General features: G+C 62.8%; 1 protein-coding gene across 1 annotated transcript; it reads right to left on the reverse strand.

Moving 5' to 3' along the window:
* Positions 1-68: 68 nt before the first annotated feature.
* On the reverse strand, positions 69-12449 carry MYLK2 (myosin light chain kinase 2). The gene is made up of 15 exons (XM_054173500.1): positions 12383-12449; positions 7081-7688; positions 6822-6990; positions 6408-6764; positions 6062-6299; positions 5736-5980; positions 4685-4790; positions 4372-4465; positions 4119-4228; positions 3011-3152; positions 1944-2014; positions 1581-1709; positions 1147-1299; positions 649-781; positions 69-149 (listed from the first exon to the last, which is right to left on the reverse strand). The coding sequence occupies exons 1-15, from the start codon at positions 12447-12449 to the stop codon at positions 69-71; spliced, it is 2703 nt and encodes a 900-aa protein (XP_054029475.1).
* Positions 12450-17457: the final 5008 nt, after the last annotated feature.

Below are 17457 nucleotides of genomic sequence, written 5' to 3' on the forward strand. Positions count from 1 at the left end.
AGCAAGAGGAACGTGGGACCCTCGCAGGTGCCTCCTTTCTGGCCTCGACTCCCCCAGGAGCCCCCCACTCAGACACCCAGCGCCGTCAGTGACCCCGAGCTGGTGATCTTCCTGAAGCGGTTGGCAGCGCACACCCCGATGAAGTTTTTCTGTGGGAGGAAGAGGAGGGCTGCTCATGCTGCTGGGAGGGCTTCAGAGCTGAACCAGATGCTCATGCTGCTGGGAGGGCTTCAGAGCTGAACCAGATCCAGCTCCTGGGGCTGGGCTGAGGAGTGGGCAGCCCCCCCCGGGCACCCACGGAGCTGGGTTGTGTGGGCAAGGAGCACAGGGCTGGCGCTGGCACCATCCCTCACACTGTCCTGCCACCACTCTTGTCCCTAAAACGTCCTCTAGGGATCAGCTCAGGGGAGACCACCACAAATGGACCTATACTTGCTGGGGGTCCTCACCTTGAGGGCACCCACAGAAGGAGCTTGGTGCTGGGGAGCCCTTCCTCCAGGCTCAGGCATCTCCAAGCCTTTTTTACCTCAGCTGTCAGCAGCACAGCGAGACACAGAGCCACCCTCCAGCGCCCGAATGCCGTCCACCAGGACGGGCAGAGGCTGGCGGCGCCCCCAGCCGGTGCTGAGCCCCTGGCACTCCCCTCACCTTCCAGCGCCGCCTCATGACGTATTTCTTGAGCAGCACCTGGGACTTGAGGCGGCGGTTGCAGCGCTTGGCCTTCTCTGCCAGGTTGTTGAGCCAGGGGTGCTCCAGGCACTGGGCAGCACTCATCCGGGCACTGGGGGCGAGAGGGGATGGGCTCACCCCTGCTCAAGCCCCTCTGCCCCAACCACCCCCATCTGCCACCCAAGAGCCCCCAGAAACATGCAGGGAGGAACCAGTTAAAGGGAGGTGCCCAGGGACTGGGCAGGAGCTTGGGTGGTCCAGCACATCCCAGCTGGGAGAGGTGACCCCGGAGAGACATCTCCTGCCCTGCTCCCACAGCCAGCAGCCAGGGCAGGGCCCCGTGGGGCTCACTTGGTGGAGGACATCAGGGGCTGCTGCTGGTGCCAGGGGGGAGGGCAGCACGTGGCACTCAGGAGCCAGGCATGTCTCTTTAGGGGTGCCATCCCACGGCCCCCATGCTCAGTGCCACCCTCTCACCTCTTCTCCTTGATGATGAGGTTTGAGACGAAGTCCTTGGCCTCATCAGAGACACTCTCAAAGGTTTCCTCATCGAAGTACCAGTTGGCAGCCAGGACGTTGTTGAGCGTCTCGGTGTCATTGTCACCCAAGAACGGGGAGAGGCCACTGAGCCTGGGGTACAGGGGGGTGAGGAGTCACTTCCCCTCGGGTTGTGGTGCCCCCAAACACCCCCACCCCAGAACAGAGCCAGCCTGGCCACAGCTGCCCCAGGGTGACCCTGAGAAGGGAGGTGCTGGGGTCCTGCTTGCAGGGGTGGGCGCAAGCAGCCTCAGCCCCATCTGTTCACCTCCCACCCAGCCCTCTCCCCCAGGCCCAGCAGGGCACACAGAGGGATGGGGACAGCTCTGTGCCCCTGGCAGGGAGCTGGCAGCCCCTGCCCAGCCCTGACGTACAGCATGTAGGTGATGACGCCCAGGCTCCACATGTCCGTGGAGTAGGAGACCTGCTCGTAGTTGACCACCTCTGGGGAGAGGAATTCAGGGGTGCCAAAGTTCACCTTCAGCTTCTCCTGGGGGTTGTACCTGCAGACAAGGGGGGTGGGGGGTGGGAGGTGTCAATCAGCAGGAGGGGGACAGGGCGCTCCCCAAAACCACTGCCCCCCTCCCACTCCAGCCAAGGAGAGCCATGGCCAAAGCTAGAGCCCAGAGTGGGAGCCAGGGCTCCCAGCACCCTGAGGGGGTGTAGGGACAAAGGGTGGGATGGGGATGGAGAGGAAGGATGGAGCTGGGGGGTGGGGGGAGGGGGGATGATGCCACCTTCGAGCCAGCCCAAAGTCAATGATCTTCACCATGTGCCCAACGGCAGCCACGCAGAGGATGTTCTCAGGCTGTGGGGACAAGGAGACCATCACAGGATCACACAGAACCAGTGAGGCTGGAACAGACCTCTGAGATCAGCAAGCCCAGCCCCTGCCCTAACACCACCACACCAGCTGAACCCTGCCACCAAGTGCCACATCCAAGCTCTTCTCAAAGACCTCCAGTGATGGCAACTCCTCCACCCCCCTGGGCAGTGCCCCCCAGGGCCTGAGCAGCCTTGCTGTCAGGAGCTGCTTCCTAACATCCAGCCTAAGCCCTGGCTGTCAGGAGCTGCTTCCTAACATCCAGCCTAAGCCCTGGCTGTGAGGAGCTGCTTCCTAACATCCAGCCTAAGCCCTGGCTGTCAGGAGCTGCTTCCTAACATCCAGCCTAAGCCCTGGCTGTCAGGAGCTGCTTCCTAACATCCAGCCTAAACCTCCCCTGGCACAGCTCACCACCAGGAGGTGACAGCCCAGGTGTGTGGTCTGGTAGCCCATGGCTGATCCATGCTACAGCAAACCAGCTTCACAGAACCACAACAACATCCAGGCTGGAACTGACCCTCAGGAGCACCGAGTCCAACCCAGAGCCCTGCTCTGCAAGGCTCACCCCTAAACCATAGCCCCCAAGCACCACATCTAAACCACCTTTAAACACCTCCAGGCCTGGGGACTCCACCACCCCCCTGGGCAGCACATTCCAGTCCCTGGCCACTCTTGATGGGGAAAATGTTTCCTGCTGTGCAGTCTGAACCTCCCCAGGGGCAGCTTGAGGCCATTCCCTCTTGTCCTGTCCCTGTGAGCAGAGACCAGCAGCAGCCTCTCCCCAGCCTGCTCTCAGGGAGCTGTAGGCAGCCAGGAGGTCTCCCCCTCAGCCTCCTCTGTTTCACACTAACCCTCCCCAGCTCCTTCAGTCGCTCCTCGGAGGATTTGTTCTGCAAACGGTGCTTGCACAGCTGGCCAGCGCCGGGGGCCCCCTCCCCGCTCCCCCCATGGCCGCAAGCAGCCGCAGGACTCTGCTGTCACCTTGAGGTCGAGGTGGAGGACGCGCATGTGGTGCATGAAGCGGATGCCCTCGCAGATCTGCCGCACGAAGACCATGCAGTCCACCTCCGTCAGGTGATAGTCGTCGTCGATGATCCGCTCGAACAGCTCCCCGCCCTCGATGCTGCGTGGGGATGGACCACGGGCAGGGGTCACCCGGGGGCTCCCCGCCCAAGTCCCCTGCCCACCCTACGAGGATGCCGAAGGGACTGGAGCGCTGCCCTGGGAGGAGAGGCTGAGCCCTGGGGCTGTTCAGTCTGGGGAGGAGAAGGCTGAGAGGGGATTTGATCAATGCTTTAAGTGTCTGAGGGCTGGGGGGCAGGAGGGAGGGGACAGGGCCAGGCTCTGCTCAGCTGCACCCTGTGACAGGACAAGGGGCAATGGATGCAAACCGCAGCACAGGAGGTTCCACCTCACCATGAGGAGGAACTTCTGCGCTGTGAGGCTCACAGAGCCCTGGAACAGGCTGCCCAGAGAGGCTGTGGAGTCCTCTGGAGCCTTTCCAGCCCCTGTGTGACCTGTGGTAGATTCTCTGCTCCTGCTCTGGCAGGGGGGGGTTGGACTGGAAGATCTCCAGAGGTCCCTTCCAACCCTAACATCCTCTGACCCCTCAGAACCCTGACCCAGCCCCACCATGGAGATGCTGGTGTAGAGGCTAAGCACAGCCATGGGGGGGGGGGTGGGGTTGGGGGTTCCACATGCACCCCTCAAGGTGTGCAGAGGGATGAGGGCTACCCCAGGCCATCCCCTGGGGTTCGTAGAGCAGAATGGTCCCAGCACAGTCCCAACCTCTTTGGAGCAAGTGGGCAGAGGGAGGGGGGAGGGGAAGAGGTGTGTGGGAAGGCCTTGGGTCATCTGCAGCCTCAGTGCAGCTGTGGTGGAAGGAGATCTTGGCCCCACCAGGCAGAGCCTCTGAGCAGCAGCAGCGTGAGACGAGGAGGCGGCCGAGAGGGAGCGGGCAAGGTGAGGAACACTCCCTGAGGCCATCCTCTTCTGCTTGGCGAGGGGCTGGAGCATCCATCCCTCTGGAGCATCCCCCACAAGGGTGCCCCTCAGCCAGGCCCCAGGTGGTGCCCCCCCAGGCACTCACAACTCCATGAAGAGGATGATCTCCCGGGGGGTCTCGATGGCGTCGTAGAGCTGGATGAGGTTGTGGTGGTTCAGCTGGTTCATGACATCGATCTCCAGCAGCACCATCTCCTGCAGAAGGAGCCCCAGGGGCACACCCACAGGCTGTGTCACAGCACTGGGGACACACACCAGGCGTGGCACTCCCACCCTCCCCCTCGGCCATGCCGCTGGCTGGTGGCACCCAGGCCAGGAGGAGCCAGCCCGGGGCAGACCTTGTCCTTGGCACCCTGCTTCCGGATCACTTTGGCTGCCAGCTTCAGCCCTGTCTGCTTCTCTGTGCAGGTGTGGACCTCGCCAAACTTGCCCCTGGGGGAGGGAAAGAGAGAGAGATGCCAGCACCACCAGCTGTCCAGCTTGCTGGGCACCCCCAGACTGCTCTGGGGTACTGCCCACCACCCCCCCGTGCACCCGTCCTGCCCGAGGCGCCAACACACCATGGCCAGGGAAGTCCCAGGCTGGGCAGCAGCCCGAGGCAGTGCCAGGGGAAAGTCAGGCATCTCATGCCCGCCCAGGGTCTCTCCTTACCCTCCCAGGATGTCCTTGGAGTCAAGGTTGAACTGGGAGCTGACGGTGGCAGAGCGCAGGGTGACGACGCGGTGAGCAAAGGGTGCTGGCGGAGGAGGGACATCGTCTGCCCAGGGAGGAGAGCCGGGCTGAGACGGGCAGCTGCCCACCTGGGGACCCCACTGCTGGGCACCCCGGCCTGGCAAGCACGCTCAAGGGTGAAGCAGGCACCCAGTCTAGCCTCTGGGTGCAGGATGTGGCCAGGTCCTGAGTGCCAAATCAGGGTCTCCTGGCTGCCCGCTGCAGTGGCACACACAGCACTGCCCAGGGGGTGCCCTCACTGCTGCATGGCACCCACCCCACTGGGAGGCACCCCAGCACATAGCACCCACCCTGATGCATGGCACCCACCCCACTGGGAGGCACCCCAGCACATAGCACCCACGCCGTGGCACCCACCCTGATGCGTGGCACCCACCCCGCTGGGAGGTAGCCCAGCACACAGCACCCCCCATGGCACCCACCCTGCCACAGGGTACCTAGCTACACGACCCCCCCTTCACTACATGCCACCCCACCACCTGGCACCCCCTCCCCACCATCCCGCGTGTCGCGATCGCCCTCTCCAGGTCACCAGCTCACCATGCCACCACGTCCTGCTCGCCCCCCGTGCAGGGCAGACCCCCCGCACCCACTCCTGGGCTCCCCTTCCCGGAGCCCCACGAGCACCCTCTGTGCCCGAACCGGGTGCAGCCCCAGCCCCGCCACCCCTGCAAGGGCAGCAGCACAGGACACCGGGACACGGTGTCCCCTGTCACCAGCCAGCCGCTGGCTGTCACTCCTGGGGCTCCTCTTCCTCCCGGGCAGCCCCAGCCCCGGGGACCGTGCCAGGCGGGAGCAGCCCACGGAGGGTCCGCGGCCCTCGGAGCCCTTTTGACGGTGAAGCAGGAGCTCGAGGGCCACCGGGCAGGTGACAAGCCAAGAGCATGAGCTGGCAGCACAGGGGGGTGGGAGGGGACCCCGGGATGCCACCCTGGGGTGCAGGGATAAGGCTGGCACCCCCCAGCCTTACCCAGTATCTCCGAGGGGTCTTCCTTCCCAAAGTCGGGGGTGAGGTAGGGGCTGGGGGGTGGCTGTGCCTCCGCTGAGGGTGGCTGTCCCTCAGGGCCGGGCTGCCCCGTGGCACCGGGCAATGTCCTCTCCTGGGGGGCGCTGGGGGGCTGCAGGTCCCCCAGGGCTGGTGGGGCCGGGCCGGGCTCCGCCACTGTGCTCTCCTCTGGAATCATCTCCATCGCCTCCAGCCAGGGCTGCTCCTCCCTGGAAGCAGGAGCAGGATGTGAGCAGAGCCCTGCCAGCAGCCCCCCAAGAGGGGACCCCATGCCAGGGGGTTAGGGGTACCTTTGGCAGGCAGCTGGGCAGCTCAGGCTCTGCAGCAGAGCCGGGCGAGGGGGCTCGGTGCCCCTTGGCTGCTGCTCCTCCACCTCTGCTGCCTCTGGGGCCTCCTGGCCTCCATCCCCAGCCTCTGCTACAGCCGGGGGAGGCTCCACCTCTGTCCCTTCCTTCCCTCCACCCTCAGCAGCCAGGACCTTCTCCTTGGCAGCTGCTGGAACCTTCTTTGCAGGTTCTTTGCTTCCATCTTGAGGCTCCTTTGCAGCTGGAGCTTTGTCTGCCTTGGCTGCTGCCTTCTCTCCACCCTGAGCCTTGGCAGCAGCCACAGTCTTCTGCTCTGCAGGTTCTTCTTTGCCTCCATTTGGAGGCTCCTTTGGAGCTTCTTTGCAGGCTTTGTCTGCCTTGGCTTCTGCCTTGGCTGCTGCCTTCTCTCCACCCTGAGCCTTGGCAGCAGCTGGAACCTTCTCCTTTGCAGGTTCTGTGCTTCCATCATGAGGCTTCTTTGCAGCTGGAGCTTTGTCTGCCTTGGCTGCTGCCTTCTCTCCATCCTGAGCCTTGGCAGCAGCTGGAACCTTCTCCTTTGCAGGTTCTTTGCTTCCATCTTGAGGTTTCTTTGCAGCTGGAGCTTTGTCTGCCTTGGCTGCTGCCTTCTCTCCATCCTGAGCCTTGGCAGGAGCTGGAACCTTCTCCTTTGCAGGTTCTTTGCTTCCATCTTGAGGCTCCTTTGCAGCTGGAGCTTTGTCTGCCTTGGCTGCTGCCTTCTCTCCACCCTGAGCCTTGGCAGGGTCCAGGGCCTTGTCCTTTGCAGGAGCTGGGATCTTCTCATTTGAAGGTTCTTCTTTGCTTCCACCTTCAGCCTTTTTGCCAGCTGGAGCTTTTTCTGCCTTTGCCACTTGATTTTCTTCCCCCTGAGCCTTGGCAGGAGCTGAAGCCTTCTCCTTTGCAGGCTCCTCTTTGCTTCTCTCTTGAGCTGTTTTTGCAGCTGGGGCTTTTTCTGTCTTGGCTGCTGCCTTCCCTCCATGCTGAGCCTTGGCAGCACCTGAGCCCTTCTCCTTTGCAGGTCCTTTATCAGCTGGAGTTTTTTCTGCCTTTACAGTTTTCTTCCCTGCATCCTGAGCTTTTCCAGCAGCTGGAACCTTCTCCTCCAGGGGCTCTTTGTTGTCTCCATCTCCAGCCTGTGCTACAGCCAAGGCTGCCTCTTCCTCCACGGACTTTGCCTTCCCTCCTTCAGCCTCCCCTGCAGCCAGAGTTTTCTCCTCTGTGGGTTGTGCTTTCCCACCACTCTCTGGGGTTTGCTCCTTCCTGGGCTCACCTTTTCCTCCATCCTGAGGCCTGGCAGCATCTGGAGCCTTCCCTCCTGCAGCTGCTGCCTGTTCTCCTTTACACTCTCCTGCAGCCGAAGCCTTCTCCTCCTTGGGCTTCTCCTTCCCTCCCCCCTGAGCCTTGGCACCAGCTGGAGCCTTCCTTTCCAGGGCTGCTCCCTTCCCTCCTTTGGGCTCTCCTGCAGCTGGAGTTTTCTCCTTCCCAGGCTCATTCTTCCCTCCATCCTGGGCCTTGGTAGCAGCTGGCATCTCCTCTGGGGATGCTCCTTCCCCTCCAAGGTGCTGTGTAGCTGAAGCCTCCTCCTCTGCCTTCCCTGCATCCCAGGGCTCTGCAGAGGCTGGGGCCAGCTCTGCCTTCCCTTCTCCAGCCTCTTCCACAGCTTCCTCCTTCCCAGGCCCTGCCCAGTCTCCATCCCCAGCTGTGGAAGCAGCAGGATCCTTCTCCTGCCCAGGCTCAGCCTTCTCTTCACCCTGTGCCCCAGGGGCAGCTGGCTCAGTCCCCTCCATGGGTGCTGCTTTGTCCCCTTGGGGCTGGGCAGTCTGTGGAGCTCCTGGGTCCGCCTGGGTTGTGTTGCCCTCTGCTTCAGGGGGGGGCATGGCACCACCCCCCCCTGTGCCACCACCCTGCTCCATGGGGGTCGTCAGGGCAGGAGGTGGCTGCCCTGTGGCGCTCCTGGCTCAGTGAGGCTCCTGTGGGAAAGAAGACAGCAGATGAAGGCTGCCAGCCCTGATGCCAGGCAGATGGGCACAGCAGGGCACAGGCAGCAGCTCTGCTCTCACAGAAGAGGGACAAGCTGCTGCCACCCAGCCAGGGGCCATGGCAGCGGTGCTGGCACCAAGCTGGGGGCTCCACACAGCCACTGGTCCCTTCCACCACCCCATTGTGCCCTGGTATCTGCTCAGTGGTGACTGACCCACGGCTGATGCTGGCACCTGTGGCTGCCACGGTGCCCACAGGGCCAGGACAGGCAGCAGGGCACAGCAGGGCACAGCAGGGCCAGGACAGGCAGCACAGCAGGGCACAGCAGGGCACAGCAGAGCCAGGACAGGCGGCACAGCAGGGCACAGCAGGGCACAGCAGGGCACAGCAGGGCCAGGACAGGTGGCACAGCAGGGCACAGCAGAGCCAGGACAGGCGGCACAGCAGAGCCAGGACAGGCGGCACAGCAGGGCACAGCAGGGCCAGGACAGCAGGGCACAGCAGGGCCAGGACAGCAGGGCACAGCAGGGCACAGCAGGGCACAGCAGGGCCAGGACAGGCGGCACAGCAGGGCACAGCAGGGCCAGGACAGCAGGGCACAGCAGGGCACAGCAGGGCACAGCAGGGCACAGCAGGGCACAGCAGGGCCAGGGTGCCAAGTTAAGGCCATGTGCCTCCGTGGCAGGGCAGCAGACGGCAGCTGCAGCCCCCGGGGGGCACGGTGGGGAACAGCCAGGGTGAGCATCCCTGGCACAGCCCCAGCACTGCCCACCCCCCAACCACACAGGCAGGTCCAGCCCCTCATAACTGCTCACCAGCTGACCCCCCCAGCCCCGGCAGCCACCAGTGCTGCCCAGCTGCCTGCCTGCTGGGGACCACAGCCTCTGCCCCAGGGGTCCCCATCGGCACGGGGGTGCCAGCAGGAGCTGCCACCTTGCTCCCCATCGCCCATCCCTGCCCAGCCACCTCCCCTCACCCTGCCCCAAAACACCTTCTGAGTAACTGCCCAGAGGCTGGAACAGCCTAGCCCTGACCCAGACCCTGCAGCAGCCATCCCAGCAGCACAGAGCTGCTTGCTGCTCTTACTGGGGCAGCCTAGCCCTGACCCAGACCCTCCAGCAGCCATCCCAGCAGCACAGAGCTGCTTGCTGCTCTTACTGGGGCAGCCTAGCCCTGACCCAGACCCTCCAGCAGCCATCCCAGCAGCACAGAGCTGCTTGCTGCTCTCACTGGGGCAGCCTAGCCCTGACCCAGACCCTCCAGCAGCACAGAGCTGCTTGCTGCTCTCACTGGGGCAGCCTAGCCCTGACCCAGACCCTCCAGCAGCCATCCCAGCAGCACAGAGCTGCTTGCTGCTCTCACTGGGGCAGCCTAGCCCTGACCCAGACCCTCCAGCAGCACAGAGCTGCTTGCTGCTCTCACTGGGGCAGCCTAGCCCTGACCCAGACCCTCCAGCAGCACAGAGCTGCTTGCTGCTCTCACTGGGGCAGCCTAGCCCTGACCCAGACCCTCCAGCAGCACAGAGCTGCTTGCTGCTCTCACTGGGGCAGGAGCTCCAAGCAGCTGGTTCCCAGCTGAGCAGCCCCACATCCGCCTGGGGAGCCCACGGGGATGAAGGTTTCCTCCTGGGGCTGGGGGCTCTGCCGTCCCCAAATCCCCACCCCGAGGGAGCAGCCACGGGGACCCCTCCCCTCCCTGTCCCCTTTACCTGGGCGCGGTGGTGGGCAGGCAGCATGGGCTCTGGGGCAGTGCCCGGCGGGGAGCAGCCTCTTCTAGCCCGGGTGTAACGGAGCCGGATTAGTGCGGGCAGAGGAGGATCCTTTACAGCAGCAGGAGCCGGCCCCACTCTGCCTGCCCCAGCACCTGTCGCTGCTGGAGCCCGTTCAAAGGACACGCCACTCTCCCCTGTCCCCCGCGGGCTGGGGACACGCAGGCAGGGGGCAGGGGACGGGGACAGCACTGCCGCAGCAGCGGCAGCATCCCCCCCGAGCGGCCCCGGCCGAGCGGGCACACTTCAAGTGGCCACAGGCGACACCAGGTGGCCACCCCCAAGAAGGATGGTGGCCAAGAGCAGGCAGGGATGGTGCCAGCCCCTGTGCCACCGAGCTGCAAGCTGGTTCTGGCCGCTGGTAGCAGCAGCTCTGAAGGACTCTGTGCTCCACGAGCAGGAGCTGGCTCCCGAGGGCACCTCGGGCCCTGAGCTGTGCTGCTGGTCCCCAGAGAGAGCTGGCAGCAGCCAGAAGCCAGGCACTGGCCAGGGGCTGCTGCTCCTCTGGGAACCAGCTGGGAAACTCCAGTGTGCTGCAAACCCAAGCGTGTGGGGGGCAGGGAATGAACTGAAGGAGCTGGGGAGCTCCCAGATGGAAGTGTGGTGGCACCACAGGGGCACCACCAGCCCCTGCTGGAGGGGCAGTGTGTGCTGCACAGGGCTGTGCCTGGGCACAGAGAACCCTTGGGAGGGGGCACCATGGGCTGTGCCATGCCAGGGGCTGCAGAGATCGCAAGTGGAGCTGGGCATGAGCGTGGGGACGTGGGGTCCTGGAGCAAAGGGGCTCCCAAGGGCCACACAGAGCTTCCCACCTGGCTCCCCAGCCCATTCCAGCCCAGTTTGCTTTAAGCCCCTGAGCTGTGAGGTGAGGAAAGCCTCTCACTCAGCGAGGGCACAGGCTCCTGCTGCTCAGGTTTCTGCTGGGGCAGGGGGGGGTTGCAGGAGGAACCCCCAGTAACCAGACCCAGCCCTCCCCAGCCAGGCCAAAGCACTCCAAGTAACACCAGCTATTAAAAACCCAGAGCAGCCATTTAGCAGGGCAGGGCAGGGCAGGGCAGCAGCAGTGCCAGGGCAGAGGAATCTGAGAATCATTTGGGTTGGAAAGGACCCTGGAGATCAAGTCCCAACCATTCTCCAACCACCAAGGCTGGTGCTGGTGCTCCTTTTAGGGGGACAGGGAAGGCTGGGGGCTCAGTGACAGGAGGTAAAGCACTGGTAAATAGAAGTGGGGAGATTCAGATGGGAGGTCAGGAAGAAGTTCTTCCCCAGGAGGGTGGTGAAAATCTGGCACAGGTTGCCCAGGGAGGTGGTGGAAGCCTCAGCCCTGGAGGCTTGGAAGGCTCTGAGCAACCTGCTGCGGTGTGAGCTGTCCCTGCCCATGGCAGGGGGGTTGGAACTGGATGATCCTTGAGGTCCCTTCCAACCCTGACAGTTCTATGGCTCTATGAGAGGAGCTTCCAGTGAGAGAGAAACAGAGAAGCTGCTGGGGGTCAGGCAGCTGTCCCCAGAGCTGCCCCACAGCAGCTTCCTCCAGGCCCCACTCCCCATATTGCTCCTTGGCAGGATGAGCCACTGAAGGACCAAGGGCTTGATGGGAGAGCTGAGCTCTGGGTGTCCCCAGGGAGGCTGAGCCTGCCCTGGGCTCCTCCAGCTGAGGGCTGAGTCCCTCCTCCAGCACTCTCCATCCCATGGCCCTGTGGAGCTCGAGTGCTGCCAGGCAACCCCCAGACTGACCCCAAACAAGACTCACAGGTGGCCACCAGCACAGGTAGCAACAGGGTGGTGCTCACCTGGCCTTCAGCACCTCCCAGGAAGATGCTCTGGGTCCAGGCAGGAGGAGGGACAGAGCTGCTCCACGTGGCCAAATCCCAGCTCCCAGGGAGCCAGCAGCTGCTGTGCACCAGGGGCTGGGCTTGGGGCTGCCCAGGGGAACCTTCCCACCTCCTCTGTTGCTACAGCCCCCAGCCTTGACTCCCAAGCCCTGCCACACAGGCAAGGTTTAAGGTGAGGAGAAAGTGAAGCTGGTGGCTGGAGCTGCCTCCTCCAGAGCCCAGCCAGTCCTGAGAGCCAAAGCAGTGACCCCTGAGCAGCAGCAGAGAGGCAGAAGCCTCTCAGGCACTCAGCCTCATCACCACCTCAATGCAAGAGCAATGCTGGCTCTGCAGGACCCAGCTGAGGGCTCCTGAGCAGGCATCAGGTCCTCTGTCCCACACAGCTGAGATTTGTAGCTTGGGCAGGCCCAGCTCCATCCTGGAGAGCCTCCCTTCCTCCCAAGCTCAGGGGCAGGGTCGGGATTGGGATGAGAACCAAGAGGGATGGCACAGGGGCAGGCACCTGGCTCCGAGCAGCAGCAGCTCTGCTGCTGTGCATGCTGGAGCATCACCAACGTCCCCAGCTGCCAGGGACGGTGACACACACAGGTCACAGAGTGCCAGCCCAGCCCCCAGGCCCGTGGCAAGCAGGAGCCCCCCCGGGCCAGCCCAGCCTGGCAGGAGGACCCAGGCAGACAAGGTGCCTGGGGCAGTGGGGACTCTGCCCACCGACTGTCATCGCCAGCAGGCAGTTGGGAATTGCCTCAGCCTCCGAGGGCCGAGGGCTGCCAGGCATCTAGAGGCCACCAGTGTCACTGCAGGCACATGCCACCAGCAGCTCTGCAGGCTCCCAGCAAGCCCCAGGTGGAAGGAGCCAGGAGCAGGAGCCTGTGTGCTGCTGCCGTGCCCCTTCCAGTGGGAGCTGGGATAGAACTCCCCATGGAGAGCAGGAGGCTGGACCCCAGCCAGCCTCCCCAGGACACTTGCAATCTTACACCCTCAAGTGAAGGTCAGGGTCAGTGTCCAGGCACAGAGCCTTGGGACAAGGTGAAGAAGAAAAGCCCTGAGAGCAGGTCCTGCAGTGCTGGGGAGCTGTGGAGGAGGCTCTCCAAAGGAGATGGGAGTGAAGGATGAGTGCCCCGTGGCCTGGCACTGGCACAAGGGAACAGCCACCCTTGGGCAAAGGGCACTGAGCTGAAAGCAGCTGAAACCCCTTGCAAGGGAGATCTGGAGTTTCAAGGTCAGGATGTCCTGGGCCAGGACCCCAGAGCCCAGCTAGCAGCATGGTGCAGAGGCAACCAACCCCCAGCAAGGCTTCAGAGAAGCACAGAATGGTAAAGGCTGGAAGGGACCTCTGGAGATCACTGAGTCCAACCCCCTGCCAGGGCAGGGGCACCCAGAGCAGGTCACCCAGAGCACAGCCAGGTGGGTTTGGAATCTCTGCAGAGATGGAGACTCCACCACCTCCCTGGGCAGCCTGCTCCAGGCCTCCAGCAGCCTTCAGTGACAGAAGTTCCTCCTCATGTTCAGATGGAGCTTCTCATGGTGCAGTCTGTGCCCCCTGGCCTGTCCCTGGGCACCACTGAACCAAGCCTGGTGCCACCCTCCTGCCACCCAGCCTTGCAGTGTTGCTCAGCAGTGATGAGCTCCCCCTCAGGCTGCTCTTCCCCACACTGAGCAGCCCAAATCCTCTCAGCCTCTCACAGAGAGGCTCCAGTCCCCTCAGCATCTCTGCAGCCCTTTGCTGTCCCCTCTCCAGCAGCTCCCTGAGGTCCTCCTTGAGCTGGGGAGCCCAAAACTGCACCCAAGACTCCAGCTGTGGCCTCACCAGGGCAGAGGAGAGGGGAAGGAGAATCTCCCTCGACCTGCTGCCCACACTCCCGACGCTGGGAGGGTTTTACTTTCCCTCCCCATTCAGGAACTGAAGCCGGAGCCTCCACCGGCTGCAGCCTGGGACACAGCCTGTCCCGGGCACGGCTGGCAGGGGCTCAGGCACGCAGTTCCCTAGCTACGGGGTGGCACAACTCAGCAGCACACTTTAACCTTTCTGCTGACCACCGGCCAAGCCCTGCCCGCTCCCCAGGGAACTCAACACCCCTCTAAATCGAGCCGGGAGCAGGACCCAGCAGCTCCCCGCCCCCAGCTGAATCCTGGCCGTGCTGCTGTAACACAAACCGCCCGGCCCCGAGGGGACGGAGCCAGGCATGCACTCAGCAGCTTCACCGCTTCCAGCAGCGCCCAGGACCTCCCTGGGCGAGCTGCTGTTGTGTCATGAGCATCAAGGTGGTGGGGAAAGACTCCACCCCGGCAGCACCCCCCAAAGAGCTCCCAGCCCCCAGCAGCATCCCCCAAAGAGCTCCCAGCCCCCCAAAGAGCTCCCAGCCCCCCGCAGCAGCTCAAGGACAGCGATGTGGCTGCCAGCAGCAGCCCCAGGGGGCACTGAGCCATGACTGGAGTCAAAGGACCTGCCCAGGCTGCCCTTGCCATGGTGGTAGCCAGCAAGATGTCCCACAGAGAGGCCAGCAAGAGCCAAGGCTCTGGTCCTGAGAGCACCCTCAGGTCTTTTCAGAACCCCAGTCAGCAGCTTGTAAGATCTTGTAGCTCTCAGCTGCCCTCCAACATTAGAGCCCAGAGTAAGGGCTGGAAGGGACCTCTGGAGATCCAGCCCAACCCCCCTGCCGTGGCAGGGTCACCCAGAGAAGGTCACACAGGACACATCCAGGTAGGCTTGGAATCTCTGCAGAGATGGAGACTCCACCACCTCTGTGGGCAGCCTGCTCCCAGGGCTCCAGCAGCCTTCAGTTCCAGAAGCCTCTCCTCCTCATGTTCAGCTGGAACTTCTCTTCAACTTCCAGCTGCACTTGAGCCCAAGCCTGAGCTCAGCAGACTGCTTTGCTAGCAGCTCAACAAGAAATGCACCAGAGGAGGATTTGGTGCCCAGCTCCAGCCCCACGTTCATCAAGACAAAAGGCCATCACCATGCTGCCAAACCCTGAGCAGGAAGGATGATGGCTTTTACAGCAGTGCCAGCCTACCCTGCCTCTCAAGGCAGGTCTCCAGGCAGCACTCTGTTAAACCCCAACCTCCTGCTTCACTTTTGCACCCTCATCCTCCCACCCCTGCCCTGCTGGGCCTGGGGAAGGTCACCTGCAACCAGCTCCTTGTTGAAACCTCAACTGGAGCCTGCCCTCCCCCCCGCTCAGCTCCTCCAGGACAACTCTCTGGACACATTTTCTGCTAGCAAGGAGAGCACTTTCCAGCACATCACCATTTTCCCCCTAGCTAAGAGGCCAGGTCACATGTAAGCACCTGGGAGGGCTGCTGGATGACTCCCAAGAGCTCCAGCAAGCCCCTGGAACCCCCTGGGACACGGCAGCCTGCGGCTCCCTTGCACTGAGTGTGCAGTGTGTGAGGAGCAGGGGAGGCCATGGCTGGGGGCAGAGGTAATTAGCTTTTATTAGAGGCACTGATACCACTGGGAAAAAACTGACAAGGTGTGAGGCACATGAGCCCTTCCTGGGGGCTGGAGCAGAGGCCATGCAGGGCTGCCACGGAAATCCATCCTGCAGGGATCCATAGCTGCCCCAGCCCAGCAGCCTCCTCCCCTTGCTGGCCTTCACATTCCTCCCCCAGCTCATCTTCAGTCAAGGCTTTCCCCTGACTCACCCCTGGAGATTTGCTGCTCCTGCTGCCCACACCCTGCCTGCTGCAGGCTGTGACAGGAGGTTCCTTGACCACACACACTCAGGGTCCTGCCATGGCCCCAGCCAGGGGGTACAGAATGCAGAACACACAGAAGCAGCCAGGTTGGAAAAGACCTCAGAGATCATCCAGTCCAACCTACCACCCAGCACCATCTGACCAACTCAACCATGGCACCAAGGGCCTCAGCCAGGCTCTTCCTAAACACCTCCAGGGATGGGGACTCCACCACCTCCCTGGGCAGCACATTCCCAGGGCCAATCTCTCTTGCTGGCAAGAATTTCTTCCTAACATCCAACCTGAACCTCCCCTGGCACAGCTTGAGACTGTGTCCTCTTGTTCTGGTGCTGGGTGCCTGGGAGAAGAGACCAACCCCCACCTGGCTCCAACCTCCCTTCAGGGAGTTGGAGAGAGCAAGAAGGTCTCCCCTGAGCCTCCTCTTCTCCAGGCTGAGCAACCCCAGCTCCCTCAGCCTCTCCTCCCAGGATCACATGGAGCAGCTCTGCTGTGAGAGGGGCTGGGTGAAGGCAGGCTGAGGGGGAAACAGAACCACACAGGGCTTGGGTTTCACCAAGCCTGAATGTGTTTGAAGGTGGTTTGGATGTGGTGCTTGGGGCTGTGGTTTAGGAGTGAACCTTGCAGAGTAAGGTTCTGGGTTGGACTTGGTGATCCTGAGGGTCTCTTCCAACCTGAAGGTTTCTGTGGCTCAGGAAGAGAATCACAGAATGCACTGGGCTGGAGGGGAGCTCTCTAGAGGTCATCTGGTCCAACTCCCCTGCAGTTAGCAGGGACAGCTCTCCAGTGAGGCACTGGAACAAGGTTGCCCAGGGAGGATGTGGATGCCTTGAGCAACATGGGGCTGGTGGGAGGCATCCCTGCCCATGGCAGGGGGGTGGAACTGGATGGTCTTGGAGGTCTCTTCCACCCCAAACCATTCTATGAATCCCAAACTGGCTCAGGTTGAGGACACTTAGAAGCTCCTCCTGCTCCAATCACAGAGCTGTTGAGGTTGGAAGAGAGCTTTGAGCTCATGAAGTGCAAGCACTCACCCTGAGCTCCCAGTCAGCCCTTGGAAGCTGCACCTCAGGGCTGTCATCATCACCTGGGAGCAGCATTTTTGGCCAGGTGGTTGCTGCTGAGAGCTCTGTCACCCTCAGCTCAGCGACACAGGGCTGCCAAAGCACAGCTGAAGCCATCCTGCATGAGTGAGCCACCCTCTGGGGCATGCTTCTGGCCCCAGCCCTGTGAAGATGAAGAGAGGATGAAGGGAAAGCTGCAATGTGGGCAGGAGAGAGTCTCTTCTCTGAGCTCTCCTCACCCTTCCCACCACCAACCCTTCCCCAGCACCCTGGCTCCCCAGCCCCTCACACTTGCCACCTGCACACCACCTTCCCTTGGGTGGTTCTTGTTTGGTCTGGGCTGACTTCCCCTCTCTGCCAATGGCAGCAGTCAGAGCCTGGGGTTCCTGAAGCACTGAGCTCAGCACACCCCCACAGCCCCCTCCTTGCTGGCTGCAGCTGCTTGTCCTGCAGGGACATCCCTGCAGCACTGCCTGCTTGGGGAGAGGTCCTGCAGCCAGGGCAGCCTCAGGTTCCCTCCCTGTTTGTCCTGGCATCCAGGTCTCCTGAGGACTTTGTCTCTCAGGTTGCTGCTGCTTGACCCCCAATCACTTGATACTTTGGCAAGTTCCTCTGACCATACCCCAGCCAGTCTGAACTCCCTCCTCTGCTCCACCCAGGTGAGGAGCTGAGTAGAAAAGACCAAGAGACCACACTCCAGGAGCACTCCTCCAGTGGCATCCAGATTGAGCACTGCCAGCAAACAGCCCCCAAGCACCACACCCTGGCTGCACACACTGATGCTGTCTCCCATCTCTCCCTCTGCTCAAAGCACCACAGCACCACTTCACAGCAAGCCACAAAGGCAGGGGAGCCAGGCACAGGAGGCACTAAAAGGCCCTGTGGCATCACAGCCAGGAGGAGGCCAAGTCAGCTCAGACAGCTTCAAGCATCTCCAAGCCTGGAGCAGAGATTTGCTCCTTCCTTCTGGCCATGTCCCCAGGCACAGCTCTGGGGACCCCACACCAGCCTCTGCTTGCAGCT

The sequence above is a fragment of the Dryobates pubescens genome, chromosome 26, assembly GCF_014839835.1.
Source record: "Dryobates pubescens isolate bDryPub1 chromosome 26, bDryPub1.pri, whole genome shotgun sequence".
Lineage (NCBI taxonomy): Eukaryota > Metazoa > Chordata > Aves > Piciformes > Picidae > Dryobates > Dryobates pubescens.

What these genes read in the sequence shown, in the direction of transcription:
- MYLK2 (XM_054173500.1), bottom strand. Translation starts at nt 12,449, where the DNA reads ATGCCTGGCAGCCCTCGGCCCTCGGAGGCTGAGGCAATTCCCAACTGC. An exon ending in TCCTCCACCTCGACCTCAAG is followed by an intron (nt 2,015 to 3,010) that starts GTGACAGCAGAG and finishes TTGTCCCCACAG; the next exon opens with CCTGAGAACATCCTCTGCGT. An exon ending in CTCATCATCAAGGAGAAGAG is followed by an intron (nt 782 to 1,146) that starts GTGAGAGGGTGG and finishes TCTCGCCCCCAG; the next exon opens with TGCCCGGATGAGTGCTGCCC.